An 18,787-nucleotide genomic window follows, 5' to 3' on the forward strand; every position below is an offset into this window, starting at 1 on the left:
GGCAAAAATCTGAATTTGCAGCTGTGTTAAGACCACCATTTGAATTTGACCCATATTTTCACTTTGTTTGCTGCTCACAGCAGCAAAATGCATCATCAAGCCTGACTGGGAGCTTCACAAAATTGGCAGTGCGAAGGACACCGCCCGAGAGTGCATCTCTGCCTGCTGCCTCTGATGACTCGCAGGCCGACCTTGACAAGGCTAACTCCACCAGAAGATCCTCATCACCTTATTTGACAGGAAGTCTACCCCCTCTGGGACGCAAAGGAGGGCAAGTTTATCTGTAGCTTGTTTCCATGCTAAACCCCTCCTATATCTGTCCTTTTCAGCTTTGCTTAAGATATCACTGTTTTTATATGGCAGGATTATGCCCATTGGCCAAACAAGCAATTTGATGGCTCCTACGAGGAATTACCAGGCCTCAAAGGCAAGTGATCATGGTGTATCAGACGAGTCGGGTAGGCTTTTACATCATGCAACTTTCATTATTACAAGTATGCCTCATGTATGGTGAGGATGATGCAAAGAAATCGTCATGTTTACGATCTATTGTGGCTTCGTATGTTATGTATCCGTGTCTGTGCGTAAGTGCATGCATATGCATCTGTAGCCATATCATCTTTAAAATAAAAGGACTAACCTCTATGCAAAATTAACAATAAAGAATCCTTACAAGATTGAGATCCGTGTGCTAAGATGGTGCACTGGGCTGTTGTGAGCCTTGGGCAAGAAGATGTCTTCTACTAATTTCTGCCCACTTTACCAGCCTCAAATGAAAAGAGAATCCAGACCACCAATACGGATTCACCAATTGAGACCAATGGAGATCCAAACAAAAACAATGTAAGTTTGATTGATGCCCAATTGGATGGCGACCTCCTTACAAAAAGATCCGAAGATGCTTTTGCCATCGAGGGTGTGCTGCCCTCTGAGAACACGCCAGAGGGAAGTCCAATTGAGAGTAAAAGCCAACATCTAAACAGTTTCTGGAGGTACAGACAGATAACTAAGGGGATCTTTAATTAAGCCAATTAAAACTAAGAAGCTTTCTACTAACACTAGCACGTAAGATAATACTAGTTTTAATGCTAAGAAGGAACTTCACATATATGAGCTTTAACAATCTTATCACTAAATTAAGCTCATCTTGGCATAAGGTACTCATCTGCATTAGCGTCGATTGAAGGATGCTTTCATGCTTGTTGACTGATATTGGTCTGCTTTTCTTTTGTTTTGATTACGCTGCAGGAATAACAAATCAGTAGCTCTGTATGATGATGTCTCTTTGGAGTGAGTTATCTGTACCTCTTTGCAATTGCATTATTTCAATTTTAAACCGTCCTTTTAACTCCTTGTGAAAAAGAGTGTGTGCGTATGTGTGCGCGCATGTGCATGCGTATGTATGTGCGCACGTTTGCTTAACTCCTGAAAGCCTGTGTTTGCATGCATGTGTGTGCGTGTGTGTTGAGTGTGAGTGTGAGTGTGATTGTTATTGTGCATGTTATTGTTGAGTGCAAATGAGTGTGTAGCAGGCTGGATAGAATGTACGCTATGCACGATGATTTATTTTTGCCTGAGATATTGAAGGTTGTGGAGAGGCAGCATGTTTTTTCGGATCATTTCCCAGTGGTCTTGGACATAATGCATCAGCCTGCGGATGTTTATAAAACTTTGCTTGGGAGGCTGCCTTTGCGCTTCAATCACAACTTTCTTGATCATGAGGTCTTTCATGGATACATGTTGCAATTGATTGATAATTTTCAGCTATGTTTTATACAGCAGGGAATGTCAGCCTGGGATTGCTTTTTGTCTAATGTTCAATACCTTGCTCGTCACATCAAGCCTCGAAAAGGAGGCAAGAGATGACACTGCTGCAATCTTTATTAGGGGCCTTGCAATCTTAGGTGGCTATATCACCGGGGAATGATAGAGTGGATACTGTTGTTACTTGGCTCTCTCGTAGAGTTGCTGAATGTCATGAGGCAAGTTATACGAGGGCTAAGTTATCTGCCCGGTTGGAGCCCCTTAAGGATAACAATTGTTAGACACATAAATTTTATGCTCAGTTGCATCCCTCTTATGCTAGAGAGAATATTGTGAGGCTTGAAAATTCATTGATTTGTGTGTTCAGTTTACGAGGAGCTTTTGGGCACTCTTGAGGTGTTATCTAATGATGTTCATCAAGCACGCACTAGTATTCTAGCATTGGTGCAACATCAAGTATCTTTGGACTTGGCCAATATTTTAGATGCTGATATTAGAGAGCAGGAGGTTGGCTTTGTGCTTGCTCATTTGCCCAAAGACAAGAGCCGAGGTTGGGATGGCATCACTAATGAATTGTTTTCCAAGTATGCGGATCAGTTGAAGGGTCCATTGACATCCATTTGTCAGGAGATCTGGCAATCTTGAGTCTCTTTGATGGGTTGTATGTATAAGGTTTTCTCTAAAGTCTTGGCAAACAGATTACACAAGTTTTTGCCGAACCTGATACACCCTGCTCAGTATGGGTTTATAAAGGGGCGCAATATCTTGCATAATATCCTTAATGTTCAAATAGGCATTGATTATGCAAGGAAAACAAAGCAGGAGATGGTGATGGTTCAGCTGGATTTGGAGAGAGCCTTTGATCATGTCAATTGGTCTTTCCTTGCTGAATTGATGCATTCTATGGGTTTTGGGCCACGTATGTCTCATTTGATCTACACTCTCAGCCATGGATCTCAGTCTCGAATTATGATGAAATCATGAATGGTGAAGTTACGTCCCCAAGTGTCCCTTACTCGCTCTCTGTGGCAAGGATGTCCGTTGAGCCCTTTGCTATTTGCTTTGGTTACCCATCCCGTGCTTACTTCGTTTACTAAGTTGGCTCAAGAGGGGGAGGTGGTTGGGCTAACTTTGTCTTCGGGTCAACAATTGGTGGGTCAAGCACTGGCTGATGATTCATTTATGTTTCTTAAAGCCAACAAAGCCAACGTTGAGAGGGCAATGGTAGCTTGGTCTTTGTTTGCGAAAGCTTTTGGGTTGTATATAAATACCCATAAGTCAACCCTTCTTAGTTGCAGAAAGAGATTTACAGGAGCTTGGTTGGCAGGGTCATGTTGTGCCACACGAGATCATTGTATGTCACTTAGGCTAACCTACTGGGGTGGATGTCACCAACAAACAACTTTTAGAATGGATCTCAAGCCGTATTGGGGATAAGTTTGTGTACTGGAAGTCTCAGGCATGGCCGTTTCACACCTGGCAAAAAGTGGCACAAGTCATTATGCTAGCTATGCTTTCTTATTTCTTGACCTTACTTCCTTGGTCTCGAAAGGCTTTGACAGCTCTCACCCAGTTGCTTCGATTCATGTTGTGGAAAAAGAAAGGCAATAATCCACGGTTGACTTGGGTTTCATGGAAGCATAGTAGGCTGTGTGTGTTGATTCCCAGCCATGGATAGACATGACTGTTGCATTTTTCGAGGATGTGGGTATTGTGCATGGGAAGACCCGGATTGTTGCAACTTGGTGGCATGTTCTAAACGCTTCACAATCTGTGTGTGTATCTGCTTCTCCTTTGCTGGATCATTTGGTTAAATCATGGCAGGAGGTGTTACGGTTCACTTCTTGGAGACCTCCGGATTCTCGTTGAGATGAGAACTCTGTGCTTGTAGAGGTGTTGGCCAGCTCTCGTGTGATTACTTGGCTAGAGAAGAATAATTGTAGACGGCAATTCAATTGTATGGTGAGACGGAGTGTTGTGAGGATGTTTGATACTTTGTTTCCCAGGCGACTGCTAGTGTTATCATTCCGCCGTGCTCGTCATAGATTTCGTGTGCCTTGAGGTTACAGGTGTATTTGGTTGCAGTTTTGTAGCAACAAGTGCAGTCTCTGTGGCGCCTTCCTAGGATGGATTCTTGTCATGCATGGGATGATTGGGTGCTGGGTTGCAAGAGCAGGATGTTGAAGGCTTCCGCTAATGTTGTATATCATCTTTTTGTCCAAGAGAGGTGATGGCTTGCAGAAAAAGTTAATAAACTATAGAATGTTAAGAAAACGGCCTCTTGGTGGAGGCGCATCCTATTGTGTGGTTGGCATTCCAAGCTTCCTTTTCAGGGTAGTGTTTATTTGGCGAGTCATGGTTGGGAACCTGCCTTTGGCCACTGCCCTTTGGCGTCGGAGACTATCGAATGGCAAATGGTTCTTCTGCCAAACTTGTCCAGAATCTAGTTGGCACAGGTTTATTTCTTGCCCGGAGGCTTGCCAGATATGGGATTTCATCTCTTCGGTGTGGCAAATGGTGATTGGACACACTTTGTCACCTAGGTAGTGGGCTCATGCGAAATGCTTTCATCTTTGATTCACAGTCAGGGGTGTAAGGTCATGTTCAACTCGTTCATGGTCTATTGCTTTGGCAAGTTTCTTCTTTGATCGATGCACATGTTATCACCAGGGTGCAAGCTGACCCCTGGTTACATGCTCTTCTTACAGTGGGCATGCCTCATGTGGCCTTTTAGTGTGTGCGGTTTGACGGCCTCTATGTACATGTTTGCATAGCTGGTCATGCGACCTTTGCTTTGTATTACATTTTCGTAATCTAATCAACCAACCATTACGAAAAGAGAGAGAGAGAGAGAGAGAGAGAGAGAGTAGTGTGAGTGCGTGTGCATGCATGTTTCAGTTTGAGACTTGAGTGACCGTGAGTTGAGAGAGTGCGTGCGTGTGTGTGCGCGTGCGTGCGTGTGCGTGCGCATGCAAGCACACAGGTGCAGTGTGCATGTGCTGATAAATCTGTCTTCATTGTGTGTTCACGCGCATGTGTGTGCAGCTTCTGAAAGTGGCAGGTTTTAGTCTAATGGGCATGTGAACATGCAGGAGTCTGGAAGAGGTCATCGAGGAAGAGGGTGCTTCTTTTGAGAAAGAAAGTTGCTCGTCTGCATAACAAGTTTTGTTGTATTTATCTATGTTCACTATGGTATCTTCTGTTACAAATCCGAGGACAAGCTTTGCTTTTATTTGGGCTGTGGTATGATATGGTTGAAACAAGAGTGGACTGGTGTCTCTGAATATGGGTATAAAAATCTGGTGAAGCTAACCACTAACTTGTTCCCTATGTACACATTATTTCGCAACTCAAGGGTAGTTATTTGGGCAGAGGCTCCTACTACTAGTAGTAGACCCCTTTTGTACTAAGAACATGAACCTGATGCCTACCCTATCTAGTATTGCCACTAGCAGTTAAATTTGATATTGTTTGGGTATGTAAAAAGTCACGTTGTTGGGGCACATATGATGGAAGCCATCTCTTTGATGACAGGTAAGTGGCTGCCCTCTTGGGTGTTCTTATTGTGGATTCACATACGCTAATTTGATGTACTCAATTAAAAAAAAAGATGTCTACCCACCCAACCATCTAGCCCCCCACGCCCCTCCCCCCTTTTCTTTTTCCATGTTGCTCCAGTCTGTGTTTCAAGGGGGAATATGTGCTCATTTCTAAATTCCGCTAGTTTCACTTGATCATCAATCTTGAAGCTAACTGCCTAAATGTAAGTTACTTCTTGGTCATAGGGACTTGACAAACGTGCTCCGCCCACCAGCGGATGAGATATCCCTCTTATCGTGCGTGCATTATGCATGTGTAAAGCCCCATAGTTAAAAACTCGAATGGGCTCCTCGTGAAATGTTCATTGATCCTCGGCAACTCTTAGCCCTTCTAATCCAAAGGAGTATGTTTATGTCTTGCATGCTCGTTTGTTTTTGTGTGAGCATAGGGTAATGTTGTGGGATCTTGATGTGCCTGAATGTTTGGATACATGACAAGATGGCTGCACTACATGCTGTAGCAAACAGAACGTGGTACAGAGTTTCTTGGCCATGAAGGTTACAATCTTTGAACGGGCCCGTGTCAATTGATAGAAAAGTTTCTATTGAAGCTGTAAATTGAAGGCCCCTTGCCCTTTTTGGTTACCAGTATCAGGCACTTGTCAGTCATTTGATAGCATAAATTAATCTTGAATTTCATTATTTTAAGAAATCAAGTAAATTTTGTAATGAATAAGATTAGTATCATTGCCCATGACCATGGTGAATCTCCCTCAAGCTTGCTAAAAATTCTAAGAATTAGAAAATGCACTCCCATTAAGCTTAGGATTCCAAAAGCCAAGGTCTTGATGGAAGCTTTCCTACATCAATAGCAGAGGACTTCATGACCGAAGGCTTTGTTGGTTGTGTTTGATTAATGAAGTGACAGCTACAATGGCTTCCTTGGAGACATGTTTTCAATTTGAGCAACCAAAATATTGACTTTGTGGGAGGAGCAACAGGCCCCTCAATTGTATCTAGATGTGCCACACTGCTGTGATGCCAATCGTCTCTAAGTGGAAACTATGGGTCTTGCTAGGTGTGGTAGTTGTACATTGGTTCACAAGCACTTGACTAGCCATGATGATAGACATTAATGCAGGACAAGTGGAGTCCAAATCTATGTTGTCCTCGTAGTGAGGGGCAAAGTTGGTCTTTGTTATCTAGGTAGGTAATTGTTTGCTCTGCTGGTCTTGGATGAAGAAGTGCAAGGTCCTTCTCCCGAGCTATTGTAGCTCATGTCTATGTCATAAACACTAATAATGATATAACCTTGAACCAGTAGTGTAAGCTTTTGGAAAAACCTGTCCTTTCTTGGATGATTCTGCTTCCACCTTCTGTAGCTATACTCAATGATGTAGACCTAATTTCCAAAAGATCTGCCGATTGAGGGTTGGCGAGCTTTGAGTGGTTGCCCACAGTTTCCCACAAGGTACCTTCGTCGCTCATTGATGCTAGCTTGACCATGTTTGGCGTTGGAGCTGTAGTTGGATGACGCATTCAAGGTGTCTGTTGACCTGCAATGTAATCTTCTTGCAAAATCTTTATAGGAGAAGGATTTTCAATAAAGGTTTGAGCATCAACTGTGGCTTCAATAAGGGATTATCAATAATGCCTTCATACTCAGCCAGCGGTGCAATGAGCATTACCTCTGCCTTTGTCTATTTGTTAACATCCTCAGTTGTCAACTTGGGATCTCAAAATCTATAGCTTGTCTTGTATTCGGTTGTGTGGCCCCATGAAGTCCTCGGGGGCTAATGTGGGTGAATAATTATTCATGAGGAAGAGAGAAAGAATAGTTAGTGATGTTTCCTTCTACATTGACATTGCAAGTAGCATTAGATGCTTAGGAGGGTGTATGGTAGAAAAGTTGAAATGAGATGGATGTTAAAGGGATAAGTTAGGAGGTTCTCTTGCTCTTTATGCCTTTCATTCACATCCTCATGGTCAGGGGGAGGTGGTGGATTTAAAGAACATACTTAAAAGTAATAGTGGCATATTTGATATGCTCAATAAAAAATTCATAAACCAAGGAGGATAAAACCTTTTTGTAGAAGAGTGTATATTTTATGGTGTAAGACAAGAATTCCCATAGGGTGATACAGTGTGCCATTATGTAGGAGTAAGTACTTATGAGTGTCAAGCTTCTCGCCACCTTTTGGTTTTAAGCCAACCAAAACTCTTGCAACTTCGTAAGGGAGGCTAGTGTAGGGGGCTATGGATCTGGCATATGGAACTCTAATATATTCTCCTTGTCATAAAGAATTATGGAGTTTTGTGCTCTCTGCATTTTGTCCAATAAGGGCTACACAGCCTAGAGTTAAGTCTTCTGCAATGACGATGTTAAAATTGTATGAGGGAGAGGGTTAGTGTAGAAAAGAACAAAGAGAAGGTTTGAGGAGGGGCTCGGAAGTTCTCTCCTCATGCTCCTTATTGCTGTGAGCTTTTATTGTGGAGTTCTTCTTGCTATTTTGTTTGTTCTAACGCGGTTTTTGCTTCTGTGAGGTCAGTTTGTACCTTTTTGGTGTCCTCTTTTGTGGCATATAGTTGGTCATTCAGATGGCATAGCACCTCTTGGCTCTTATAGTATCTATTGTGTATGCTTCTACATGGCTTGTGTCTCAGCCTATGGTTCTTGAACTTTTGCATGTAAAGTCTTTAATGCTTTTGCATGGTTCTTATCAAAGTAGGTAACCTTATTGTTGAGAGTCATTGTGTGCCTCTAGCCACTCTATCCTCCTTTTTAAGTTTTTCCTTAATGGTAGTTACGTCTTTTGCCGTCGTGAGTTTTGCTTGCATGGCACCTGTTTTGTCCACTTGTTGTATCTCATGGTTGACTTGAGCATCATCTTGTAGCCTTATTGTCTTGAAATTCTTATGTCAATTCTAGTGTCTCCTTTTGGGCATCAACTCCCTCTGCTTGGTTGCAACTTTAGCATAGAGAGAAGCATTCTCTTCTTGCAATTCTCTTTCTATAGTCAGTGCTTGTTGCCCTTTTTGCAACTACATTTACAAGTTTCTTTGCCTTAACTATGAGGATATCTTTAAGCTTTTGTACAATGGTAGAACTTTGTCACAAGTGTGGATATCTTTAAGCATATAGATATCTTTGATTAGGGTCAATGATTTGCCTAGTGAGGTATCCTTGCTAGCCTTCCATGAATTTTGTCATGCATATGGGGGTTAGCCACATACTTATCAAGGGATTCATACCTTGATGTCAATCAAGGTATCAAGGGATTCATACCTTGATGTCAGCCACATACTTATCAAGGGATTCATACCTTGATGTCAATCAAGGCTCAACTCCTTCAATAATCCATGATAGGGTTTGTTATGTGAGCTCCTTCGGTAGCTTTGGTATCTGGTCCACGAGGGGTAGATTGGCACTAATGCATCTTTGTAATGTTGCACAAAGAACTTTTATCTTTTTGGCACGGGCTCTTCCTTTGAGCTATTCTTTGCTTGCCTATCATGTCTTTGTGAAGTAGTTGTAGCTACATCGAATATTGTTGTAATCTATGACATCCTTACTGTGATTTGTGGCATGTAAAGCCACATTCCAAGCATTCTTTGAATCGGCATACTAGCAAGTGTTTCCATAGAGGTTAGAAAGTCTTGTGAGGTGGTCACATATTGTGTAATTGCAATTCTTGATGAGGCAAAGGCATTGTTGGTGGCACTTCTGCCTATGTTGCAGCCACACTCTTGTGTGCATGCTCCATGCCTTGGCTCACCTAAAGTTGTACTGTTGTTGAGGCTAAGGAATTGTTGGTGGCACTTCTGTTTGCGTTGTAGCCACATTGGTGCATGCTCCATGCCTTGGCTTACCTAAAGTTCTATTGCTGTTGCTTTGTTGGCATGTGCATGTTCCTCATCTTTATGGACATCCACACTTGTGACCACATGCATTGACATAGGCATGCTCACTAACTCTATTGTCATAGAAAAAATTGACATAAGGATATGCCAAACAATAGACATTGCAAGCATTACTTGTGTGCTTTTTAGCAATTCAACATCTTGGTGAATGGGTGGTACATTGATCAATGCATCGCTAATGTTAGACACAAGCTATCAGAGACACTTCAATGTACCTTAGTATCTCTAATCCTATAGATACATCAACATGTCACCCTTACCTCTAATGGAGGGAAGAGTGGCATGTTGTCATGGCCTTCTTCATCTTCATCCTTATCTTATTGCCACAACTACATTGTCTTTCTCTTTCCCTTTTTTGGTCCTTTCTTATCCTTTGTATTTGTAAGCGTTGCCTAGTCCTCTATTGCTCATGTAGCTTGCGTACTTTCCTTATGTAAGAATATCGTGTTGAGATGTCAAGCTCAACATGATCTGACACTCACGAGGTACCTGCATGACCGATTAACATTTACATCACTGGTGGGCTTAGTAGTAGCTGGCATCGACATATCTTCGCCAGAGATTCTACAGCTGGACTACACCTACTAGTCCACACTTACCCACTCCACTTAGCGTTTTAACATTATGACCGCTTGTATATACTCTATTATGTGTGTTAGTCATTTTATCTTCTTTGTAGATATCTCTTGTTGTATGAAGAAGAAGAAGAATTTTCAACCTCTCACCTTGTGTGTTCTCTTTTAGGGTTTGTGTGAGTGTGTGTGCTTGCAAGAGCTCAAGCTCTCTCCTCCCTTGCATCTTTTCATATTGATGGCCTTTTGTAAGAATACACAATAGCAAAAACTGAATCAACACAATACAAAGCACTGAATTGTGAAAAGAAGTGGAGAGTAAACAATATTACTGCTTGCAAGAGCTCAAGCTCTCTCCTCCCTTGCATCTTTTCATATTGATGGGTCTTTTGTAAGAATACACAATAGCAAAAATTGGATCAACACAATACAAAGCACTGAATTGGGGATAGAAGTGGAGAGTAAACAATATTACTGCTTGCAAAAACTTGATTACAAATTGATGGCGTCCGCCCACTCGTGTGCTATGGGTAAGGAGCTTTGATGGCAATCTGGACAGACTATGGACAAGGATGTCTTGCTTACAAGAGTGCTTGAACACAATGAACTCAATGATGAACTAAGGTTGTCAAACTAGTCTATATATAGTACCCAGGGTAGATTGTGTAGGTGAACTACCTCTTCATTCTAATTCTGAGTCGATGAAGATGGTGCTCTCGTAAATCTCTCCCCAAAGCCTTTGTGAAAATGTTTGCACAATTCTCTATTATCGGGGCACAGTAGAGAGACAAGCTTCACCTCTTCATCCATAATTAGCTCACACACATAATGATACTGTATCTCAATGTGCTTAGTGCGAGTATGAAACACTGGGTTCTTAGTGATAGCCATGTAACTCTGATTGTCGCATAACAACACTATTGCTTCCTTTTGAGCAACACCTGTCTCTTAAGATCCTCCTCAGCTAGACCGCTTCACATGAAGCAAAGCATGCTTCCTTCTTGTACTTAGTCTTTGTAAAAGAAAGTACTACTGTAGGTTGCTTCTTGCTGATCCAGGATGTGATTCCAGGCACAATAAGAAAGCAATAACTAGAAATAGATTTCCTGCTATCACAATCTCTTTTCCTATCCGAGTCATAAAATCCAATCAAGGAATTGTCCGATTTGTAAAGTGATACTATACCCCTGCCTTCCTGTGGTTCTCTCGGGGCTGATTTGAGAACTTGCTAAGGACACTTACTGCAAAGCTGATGTTAGGTTGTGCATGGCATAGGAAGATTAAACTACCCATGCTACCTTTGATGTATTTCAACACCCGCATCCCTGCTGTCCAGTGGTTCTCTCGGGATTGATTTGAGAACCGGCTAAGGACACTAATTGCAAAGCTGATTGTTAGGTTGTGCATTGCATAGGAAGATCAAACCCCCCACCAACTTCATGTGCTCCTTCATATCCACCGGTGGATATGAAGGACACCAACTACAAAGCTGAGGTTAGGTTGTGCATTGCATAGGAAGATCAAACTCCACCAACTTCTTGTACTCCTTCATATCCACTGGTTGAGAAGTATCTTCAACCTCCATGGGTGTGCATTATGGACTTCTCTATGAGGCTCTCTATGAGGCTAGGAGGAAACTTAGGTACATAAGTCCACATTACATTATGGACTTCTCTATGAGGCTAGGAGGATACTTAGGTACATAAGTCCACATTACATTATGGACTTCTCTATGAGACTAGGATACAGATACAAGTACGTGGGTACACAAATGTAGATTGGGATAGTAGTGTCTCACATAAGATATCTACTAGCAGCTTTATGCTCTCTTTTGGGAGTGTTGGAGTGCTGATATTAGCTAGAGAGTAGCAATAAATAGACAACTATTGCTTTGTCGAGTATACAGGGGCATTGTTGTGAGGGATCTTGGTTGCAAAAGCTACTTTTTCAAATATGGGTGAGCCTATGGATAGGAAATTTATCATTTATTAGGACAACACGAGTAGCAAATAGTTGGGCTAGTAACCATGTATATTATGCAAGGAAGAAGACAATTGAGGTGCAATATCATTTTGTGAGGGAGAAGAAGGTTTATGTTCGCAAACAGAAAATCAGGTGCTGGCATCTTCATGATGACATTAGGTACAGAGAAGCTTCACAAGTTTAAAAGCTTACTTGGAGTGTAGGGATGGAGTTGAGATATCGAGATCAACTAGGGCGGATATGGATGACACGCCAAGATGACACCTTTGCACTTATGCCACGACATGGGTGGTAAAATTATGGTAAATATGCCACTAGTGGTTTACTAGAGTTATGGCATAGTTATAACGCCAGCTCATATAGTCAGGTTCACACTATGGACCTTGTATGTTTTAGTAATAGATTACTTTCCCTTATAGTATATAGTCTCATGTTTATCTTTTCTTATGTGTGTGTGAAGAAGTTTGCTTGCAAGGAGCTCAAGCTCACCCTCTCCCCTACATTCTTCTTATAAGTTTAGGTGGAGGTAGTTGAGGTGGTAATATTGATGGCAGTATAGGAACACCGAGTATCCTATACATTCTCGTGGGTTGGTTTTTCACATTATGTTGTACATTGGTTACAACAACATTTGTAAGGCTATATGGTATTGTTAAAGCTAGAGGTTTGGCCTTGGAGCATGCAACTAGGCTAGTGGTTAAGCATGGGATATCAACACATGTTGGTGCCATGATTTCCCAAGCACATGCAATGAGCACATTAAAGCAATTATATGGATTGCAAGTGTGGGCATTAAATACTCATGTAGTTTTGACTACAAATTAAACACCATATTAGATCTCTTCTCAATAAAGATATTGATTTCTTGGTGAACTCTATCCTCCTTTAGATTTTTTTCTAGTAAGAGGCCATGCTTTTAGCAATCGTGTTATTTACTTGTTTATCATGAGATTTTAAGACATAAAACTTGAGATGGTGTAGCCAAAGATGGAGATTTGGTATCATTAGGCTATGGTAATTCCAACATGCTATCTTTAAAGTCTATGGCCAATTTACAATATTCATCAAGCATAGTAGGCTTGGATAGGAGCATATAGTCATCATTGTTATGCATTCCCTTACTCCTATGAAAGCACGATAATAGTTTGTTGTTGGGGTCAACCTATCTTGATGCATTCCCTTACCCCTACAAAAGCACAATAATAGTTTGTTGTTGGTCAACCTATCTTGATACATTCCCTTACCCCTACGAAAGCACGATAATAGTTTGTTTTTGGTCAACCTATCCTAATGTCTACACCAAGAGTTCAACCTATCTTGATACATTCCCTTACCCCTATGAAAGCACGATAATAGTTGGTTTTTGGTTAGCCTATCCCTAATGTCTACACCAAGAGTTCATATGTTTTTAATTAAGAGAGTTTGTTGTTGCTCAACCTATCCTAATATCTACACCAAGAGTTCATATGTGTTGTAATTAAGAGATGGATAATCTCTCATAGACTCATGCTCATGTTGCTTGATATTATGAAGTTGTGCTACCAGACTTTATTTGTCATAACTTTGTGTAAAACTAAGTACAAACACATACTTAAGCCTAGTTTTTATGTTATGCAGTCCCTTACCCCTACAAAAGCACGATAATAGTTTGTTGTTGATCAACCTATCATGATGTTTACTCCAAGAGTTCATATGTGTTTTAATTAAGAGATATATAATTTCTCATAGACTCATTCTCATGTTGCTTTATATTATGAAGTTGTGCTACTAGACTTTATTTGTTATAACTTTGTATAAGACTTGGTACAAACACACTGGTAAAATTGATTTTATCATTCGACCACTATTCCATACCATTGTTGTGCTTTCTCGTCTAACATAAGGGAAAAGAAATGTATTTTTGTCCGGGCATTCATAGCCCCACATGTCTCATAGACACTCAAAAATATCTAAATGGTGGATAGAATCTCCATCACCTATGATTTTGTCCATGACTCCCTAGAAACTCACCTATTTTTTTGTTTAGCTATCCTCAATAAATCAACCAACTAGGTTATGACAACCAAGTCCCTAGAAACCTCTCTAACTATTTCTTCATTCATCCCAATAAATCAACTAAGGTCACAATAGCAACTACGTCCAGTCTAGTGTGACCACGTGTATGGGGTTGAACTATGTACTAATCAACTAGAGTTATGGCGGCGGTAGCTAAGTCCGGTCTAGTAGTGTGGCCACACCTCGGGTTGGTCTGTGTATTGGTCTTACTATCGGTGGCACTTCACTTCTCTCAACTAGGGTTCAAATGTCAATTCAGCGCTCTAACTCTCTTTAGATTTTCCTATCTATTGTAACAAACTCAAGAGCCACCATTGTCAAGACATACAAAATGGACACACAAAGTGGGAAAAACGAAGGACCTATAACTATTGGACATGATGCACACTAAGTCCTACAACAACCACAAGACTGTTTATGAGAACATCTAGAGAAGAAGGCTTGAATACCCATGTCACTAATGATGTAGGCAAAGACCATTAACCATTGTAACATGATTGACCTTAATAGACTACATAGGTCATATACTTGTGAGCTGGATGATATGCATAATTATCTAAAAGTAAGTGCATGCAAGGTTGCTAAGCCCTATTTATTGGAGTCACATAGAAGCTATTACACTAGGAGGAAATGTGCAAGGAGAGATTGCAGAGTCTTGAAGGTGTTAGCAAAGCATTTTCTCAATGCTCCACCCTTGTGTTGTTTTTGTGTGGGTGATAAATGTGCTCTATTTTGTAAGGCCTCCTTTATGAGGAGTAGTCGTTGTTGTGAGCACTCAAGTGGTAGTTCCTAGTTTAGACATTGAATGGTGGCCAAGTGTGGCTAGATGGTAAGGAGACGGCTTATGTAGACTTGGCACTCTACCAAGTAGGATGTATGTTTATGGTGTAGGCTATGTGACCACATTAAAGAGTGCTAGACAACAAACCGAGGACACATTATTCTCTGGTTGGCAGGGCCCGTTTTGAGAGTCTAGATAGACTCACATGGCCATTGTAGTAGTCTAATATGGTCCCAATTGGATGATGTGGTTGGTTGGTTGGTTGGTTGGTCATTTTGGACCAAGTCGTGGGTTGGCCCCGCTACCGACGTGACCAACCTACGTCCCTATCAACCATGGGCACTATATATAGAATAGTTTGGTAGCGTTAGTTCATCATTGTGCTCAAGCATTGTTGTAACCAAAATATCCTCCATCTAGATTCTATCAAGCTCCTTACCTGGGTGGGTGGATGCCATGCAAGAAGTAATATTGTTTACTCTCCATTTCTTTTTGTAAATTCAGGGCTTTGTATTGTGTCAATCCATCTTTTGCTATTATGTATTCTTACATGGTATTAGAGCATAGGCTCTACACAAAGTTTGTTTTTTGCAGTTTGCTATTTTAAAGGCATATTTAGAGAGATGGCCCAACCTGCAAATAATGCAACCGCTTGTGCTTGCCCTCCACCTTTTTTGGTGATGGGAAGTTAGATTAGACAAATAACACTCTTTGAAAGTTCAAGATTAGCTCCATTCTTGATTTATATGAGTTGTGGGAAACTGCAACAACAGGGGTTGATACAAAGCCAAGTCCTACTTTGGATCCAGCAGATCCACTGTAGAGACCATACCACTAGATCATGTTCTCACTTTGGCATGGGGGCGAAGGAAAGCAGATGCACTATGTGCCATCGTTACAAACATCATTGATTTGGTGATAACCCTGATTCAGCATACTACCACAACTTTTGAAACATGATAAGTTCTAAAGAACCATTATGAGATGAGGAATCAATAAGGATTCAAAACCTTGAGAATCAACATGAAACAGAAAGGCATTCTGTTGGAGAAGCAGCAGAGGAGCTTATATCTTGGATAAAGAATCTGTAAGATCAAATGGAGGCGGTGGGATCACCAAGACCAATGAAGAATTGGTAAGAAGATGCATTAGAGTGTTACCCCCCCCCTTAAGTTTTGGTGACCTCACTGAACACATACGTGTGCAACCCGCCTCTTACTTTTGAGGAATTCGGTACAATGCTGGTGGAGGAGGAGATGCGTTTCAAAGCCAGAGATGATAGCGAAGTGGCATTCTCTGCAAATGTAAAGAAAGGCAAGGGGAAGGGCTCTGGTATCACCAATGCTTCTGAAAAGAAGAAGAAAACTAAGGCAAAGTGTTTATTCTACAACAAGCCTGGTCACGTAGTCAAAGCATTTAGATTGAAGGAAGAAGATCAAAAGAATGACACTTTGAAGCCTTGGAAGGAGTCCGAGAACAATGCTAAAAAGGAATTGGAGTTATTTATGACAATAGAAGAAATATTTGTAAAATCAAAACATTCCTTAGCATCCTATGGTTCATGGATTATCAACAATGGGAGCATCTCGACATATGACCAGTCAAAAGGGTTGGTATATCTTCCTTAAGCATGTGGGGAAGTCTATCATGATAGCATTTGAGAACAATGTCGAATGCCTAGCCATGGGTTTAGGTATCATTTCTTTTGTTTCTAGCAATGGTGATACTAAGAAAAGAAGTTGTTCAATGTCCTTTATGTTCTAGACATCACACAAGGAATATGTTGTCAGTATTTCGACCATAGCTGACTGTGACTTGAAGGTTCTCTTCGATAAGGCTAGTGCCATCATCATAGATACCACTGTGGTGGTAATGTCATTGGGAAAGGAATGCGACACAACAACTTGTATGAGTCGATGTGGGAACAAGAAAGCTATGGCGAGCTTTGTAGTCTTGAAAGAGATGCAAGGATCTGGGAGGAATGAAGCACATCTACTAGCATTTTCAAAGATGTCAAATGTGTTTGAAATGAAGATCTCTATGGTAAAATGCCAACCACTGCATTGGGTCACCTCAAGAAGCTTGTTCAGGCAAGAAACTCTTAGTTGCATATTTCAAGGCATTTGGTTGACCATTTTGTCCATGTTCCAAACTTATATACAACCAAGTAGGATTCCAAGAGCATAAAGTGTATCTTCTTGGGTCCTCCTAGTTACATCTAAATGTGGCTTCCTTGGGGCCAGCATAAATTGACTCACCAATCTAACCGAATAGCTCAAATTAGAGGATGGCCATTTCATGAGTGAGAGGAAACGAGCGAGAAGGCGTTACAAGTAGAGGGGCAACGGTTTATAATGAACATGAAGACACCTCTAGTATTTTTTTCGTGAATATATCATCGTTAGATCGTCTAACCACAACCATAATTTTTATAGGAAAAAAAAGGTCGATCGCCAACAAGAAACCTCTAATTGTAGATAGCAACCCAAAATCTGTGAATGCATATTCGGACATCCCACAATGCCTCATGGCTCTACTACATTTCCATGGTAGCGATGACCAAACACTGAAGACCACAATAGGGAGTTCGGGGAAATCCCATTACTGGGTGGTTGCAAGATCACGGTGCCCAGTTTTGTCCACTCAAGCACCCTGTAAAACAGTAAAAAAACAAGCATTTGTTTACCTTTAGTGGCTAATCTCTCCTAGTAAATGAAGGAATTTCGTTTCAAGTTCTTTTGTTGGAACATCATATTCAAAGTTGGAAATATAGTTGCATAATTTGATTAAGTATTAGCTGGTCAAAAGTCCTCATTTTCTTAGGTACAAGGTCAATGTATACACCCTGTCCCAAATTTGAACTGATTCCATAAAATGCTAATATCTTTTACACATAAACTCATATGAGATTCCCACTTTGTACCTTAGATCTTCACATAATATGGAGCTTAACTTGATTTTTCAAGAAAATTTTAAGATATTTGTCTATTTTCTTTAAATATTTCAAGGTCTCTAAAGTGTTATAATATACGCCTGTTTTTGTACCCACAATAGCTACCACTTAAAATCCTCAATCTTGTAGATCAAAAGAGTGGGTAGATACTAAGACATTAGTCGAATGTGGTGGTTAGTAAAAATTGCAAATCCAATGGTTGGATTTTTAATGATCTCTTTTTCAAAATTCTTCCAGACTATCAGAAGGCCTGCAAATATTAATAATCTAATTAGTAAAATTACATTTTTGATGTGAATCATCTAAAACCTATAGGGACTAGTGTACTTGTAATGGTGCATCTATGGAAAAATAAATTGGATCACTCTAAGTATGGAAAGATTATTTGTTTATTATTTCATCATATTTTTGATTAATTTTGATTAATTAGACTAATTTATATTAATTTAAGTTATATTAGGTTAATTTAAGGGCAAGTGTATTTTTTATTATTTGCTTGATCTAATTTTAAGTACCTTGCCCCCCAAAATTTGCTCTCCAAGCTATGTCCCAGTTCTGCATAAACTAGACAAAACTGGATACCCTGATCTTGCAACAACCCTACTTTGGGAATTTTCTTTTCAATATACTTTTTGGTGTATCTTTGTTATGGGTTGCCTCACCTCCAAGAGAGAACTCTACACATTCATCTAATGGATAAGCAATAGAACACAACTGTCCTCGTGGGGTACTTACCAATGCTTCGATCTTGAGTCCCTTGAGGCCCTCCAAGCTCGCTTTGTTAAGCTCCAAACTCCAAGCTCCACCTCCACTCTATCACCATGGAGTCGCTCACACCATCACATAGACCAATCACACTCTCTCATACAAGGATAAACACACAAGCATGAAAGAGGCACAATGCTAGAATGATCTCACTTCTCACTCTCTCACAAAGCACAAGGGAAGTGCTCTCAATAGCACAAAGGAGATTGTGTCCTTTTCATTATGAGAAAATGCCTTATATACAATTGGCCCTTATTCACACTTGGGCGCCCAAAACTTACTAACTAGGACAATATCTCATAATGTACAACTTTTATAGTGTCTTTACATGACACTTATTAATGTCCTCAATTGAGGATCATGTTGTTAATCCGAATGGGATTAACATTCCCCCCTTCCTAATGTAGGTTCTGTCCTCAGAACCTGTTATACCGAGGTCGGAAGACCTGGTCAC

At 40.7% G+C, this 18,787-nt stretch overlaps 1 protein-coding gene across 2 annotated transcripts in view; it reads left to right on the plus strand.

The window, feature by feature from the left end:
* LOC147634922 (protein TONNEAU 1a-like) overlaps positions 1–5,297 on the plus strand; it is a 47,318-nt gene extending 42,021 nt beyond the window's left edge. The window contains exons 5-9 of one of the 2 annotated variants that reach the window (XM_086804186.1): positions 84–271; positions 364–458; positions 767–992; positions 1,249–1,290; positions 4,857–5,297. In XM_086804186.1, coding sequence (XP_086660312.1) covers positions 84–271; positions 364–458; positions 767–992; positions 1,249–1,290; positions 4,857–4,923 — 618 coding nt within the window. In that variant the 3' untranslated portion in view covers positions 4,924–5,297. Of the gene's footprint in view, positions 1–80; positions 272–363; positions 459–766; positions 993–1,248; positions 1,291–4,856 lie in introns of both variants that reach the window. The other variant, XM_086804185.1, reaches the window with a different exon arrangement.
* Positions 5,298–18,787: the final 13,490 nt, after the last annotated feature.

The sequence above is a fragment of the Cibotium barometz genome, chromosome 10 (genome assembly GCF_041138505.1).
Source record: "Cibotium barometz isolate CiBa-2024 chromosome 10, ASM4113850v1, whole genome shotgun sequence".
NCBI lineage: Eukaryota > Viridiplantae > Streptophyta > Polypodiopsida > Cyatheales > Cibotiaceae > Cibotium > Cibotium barometz.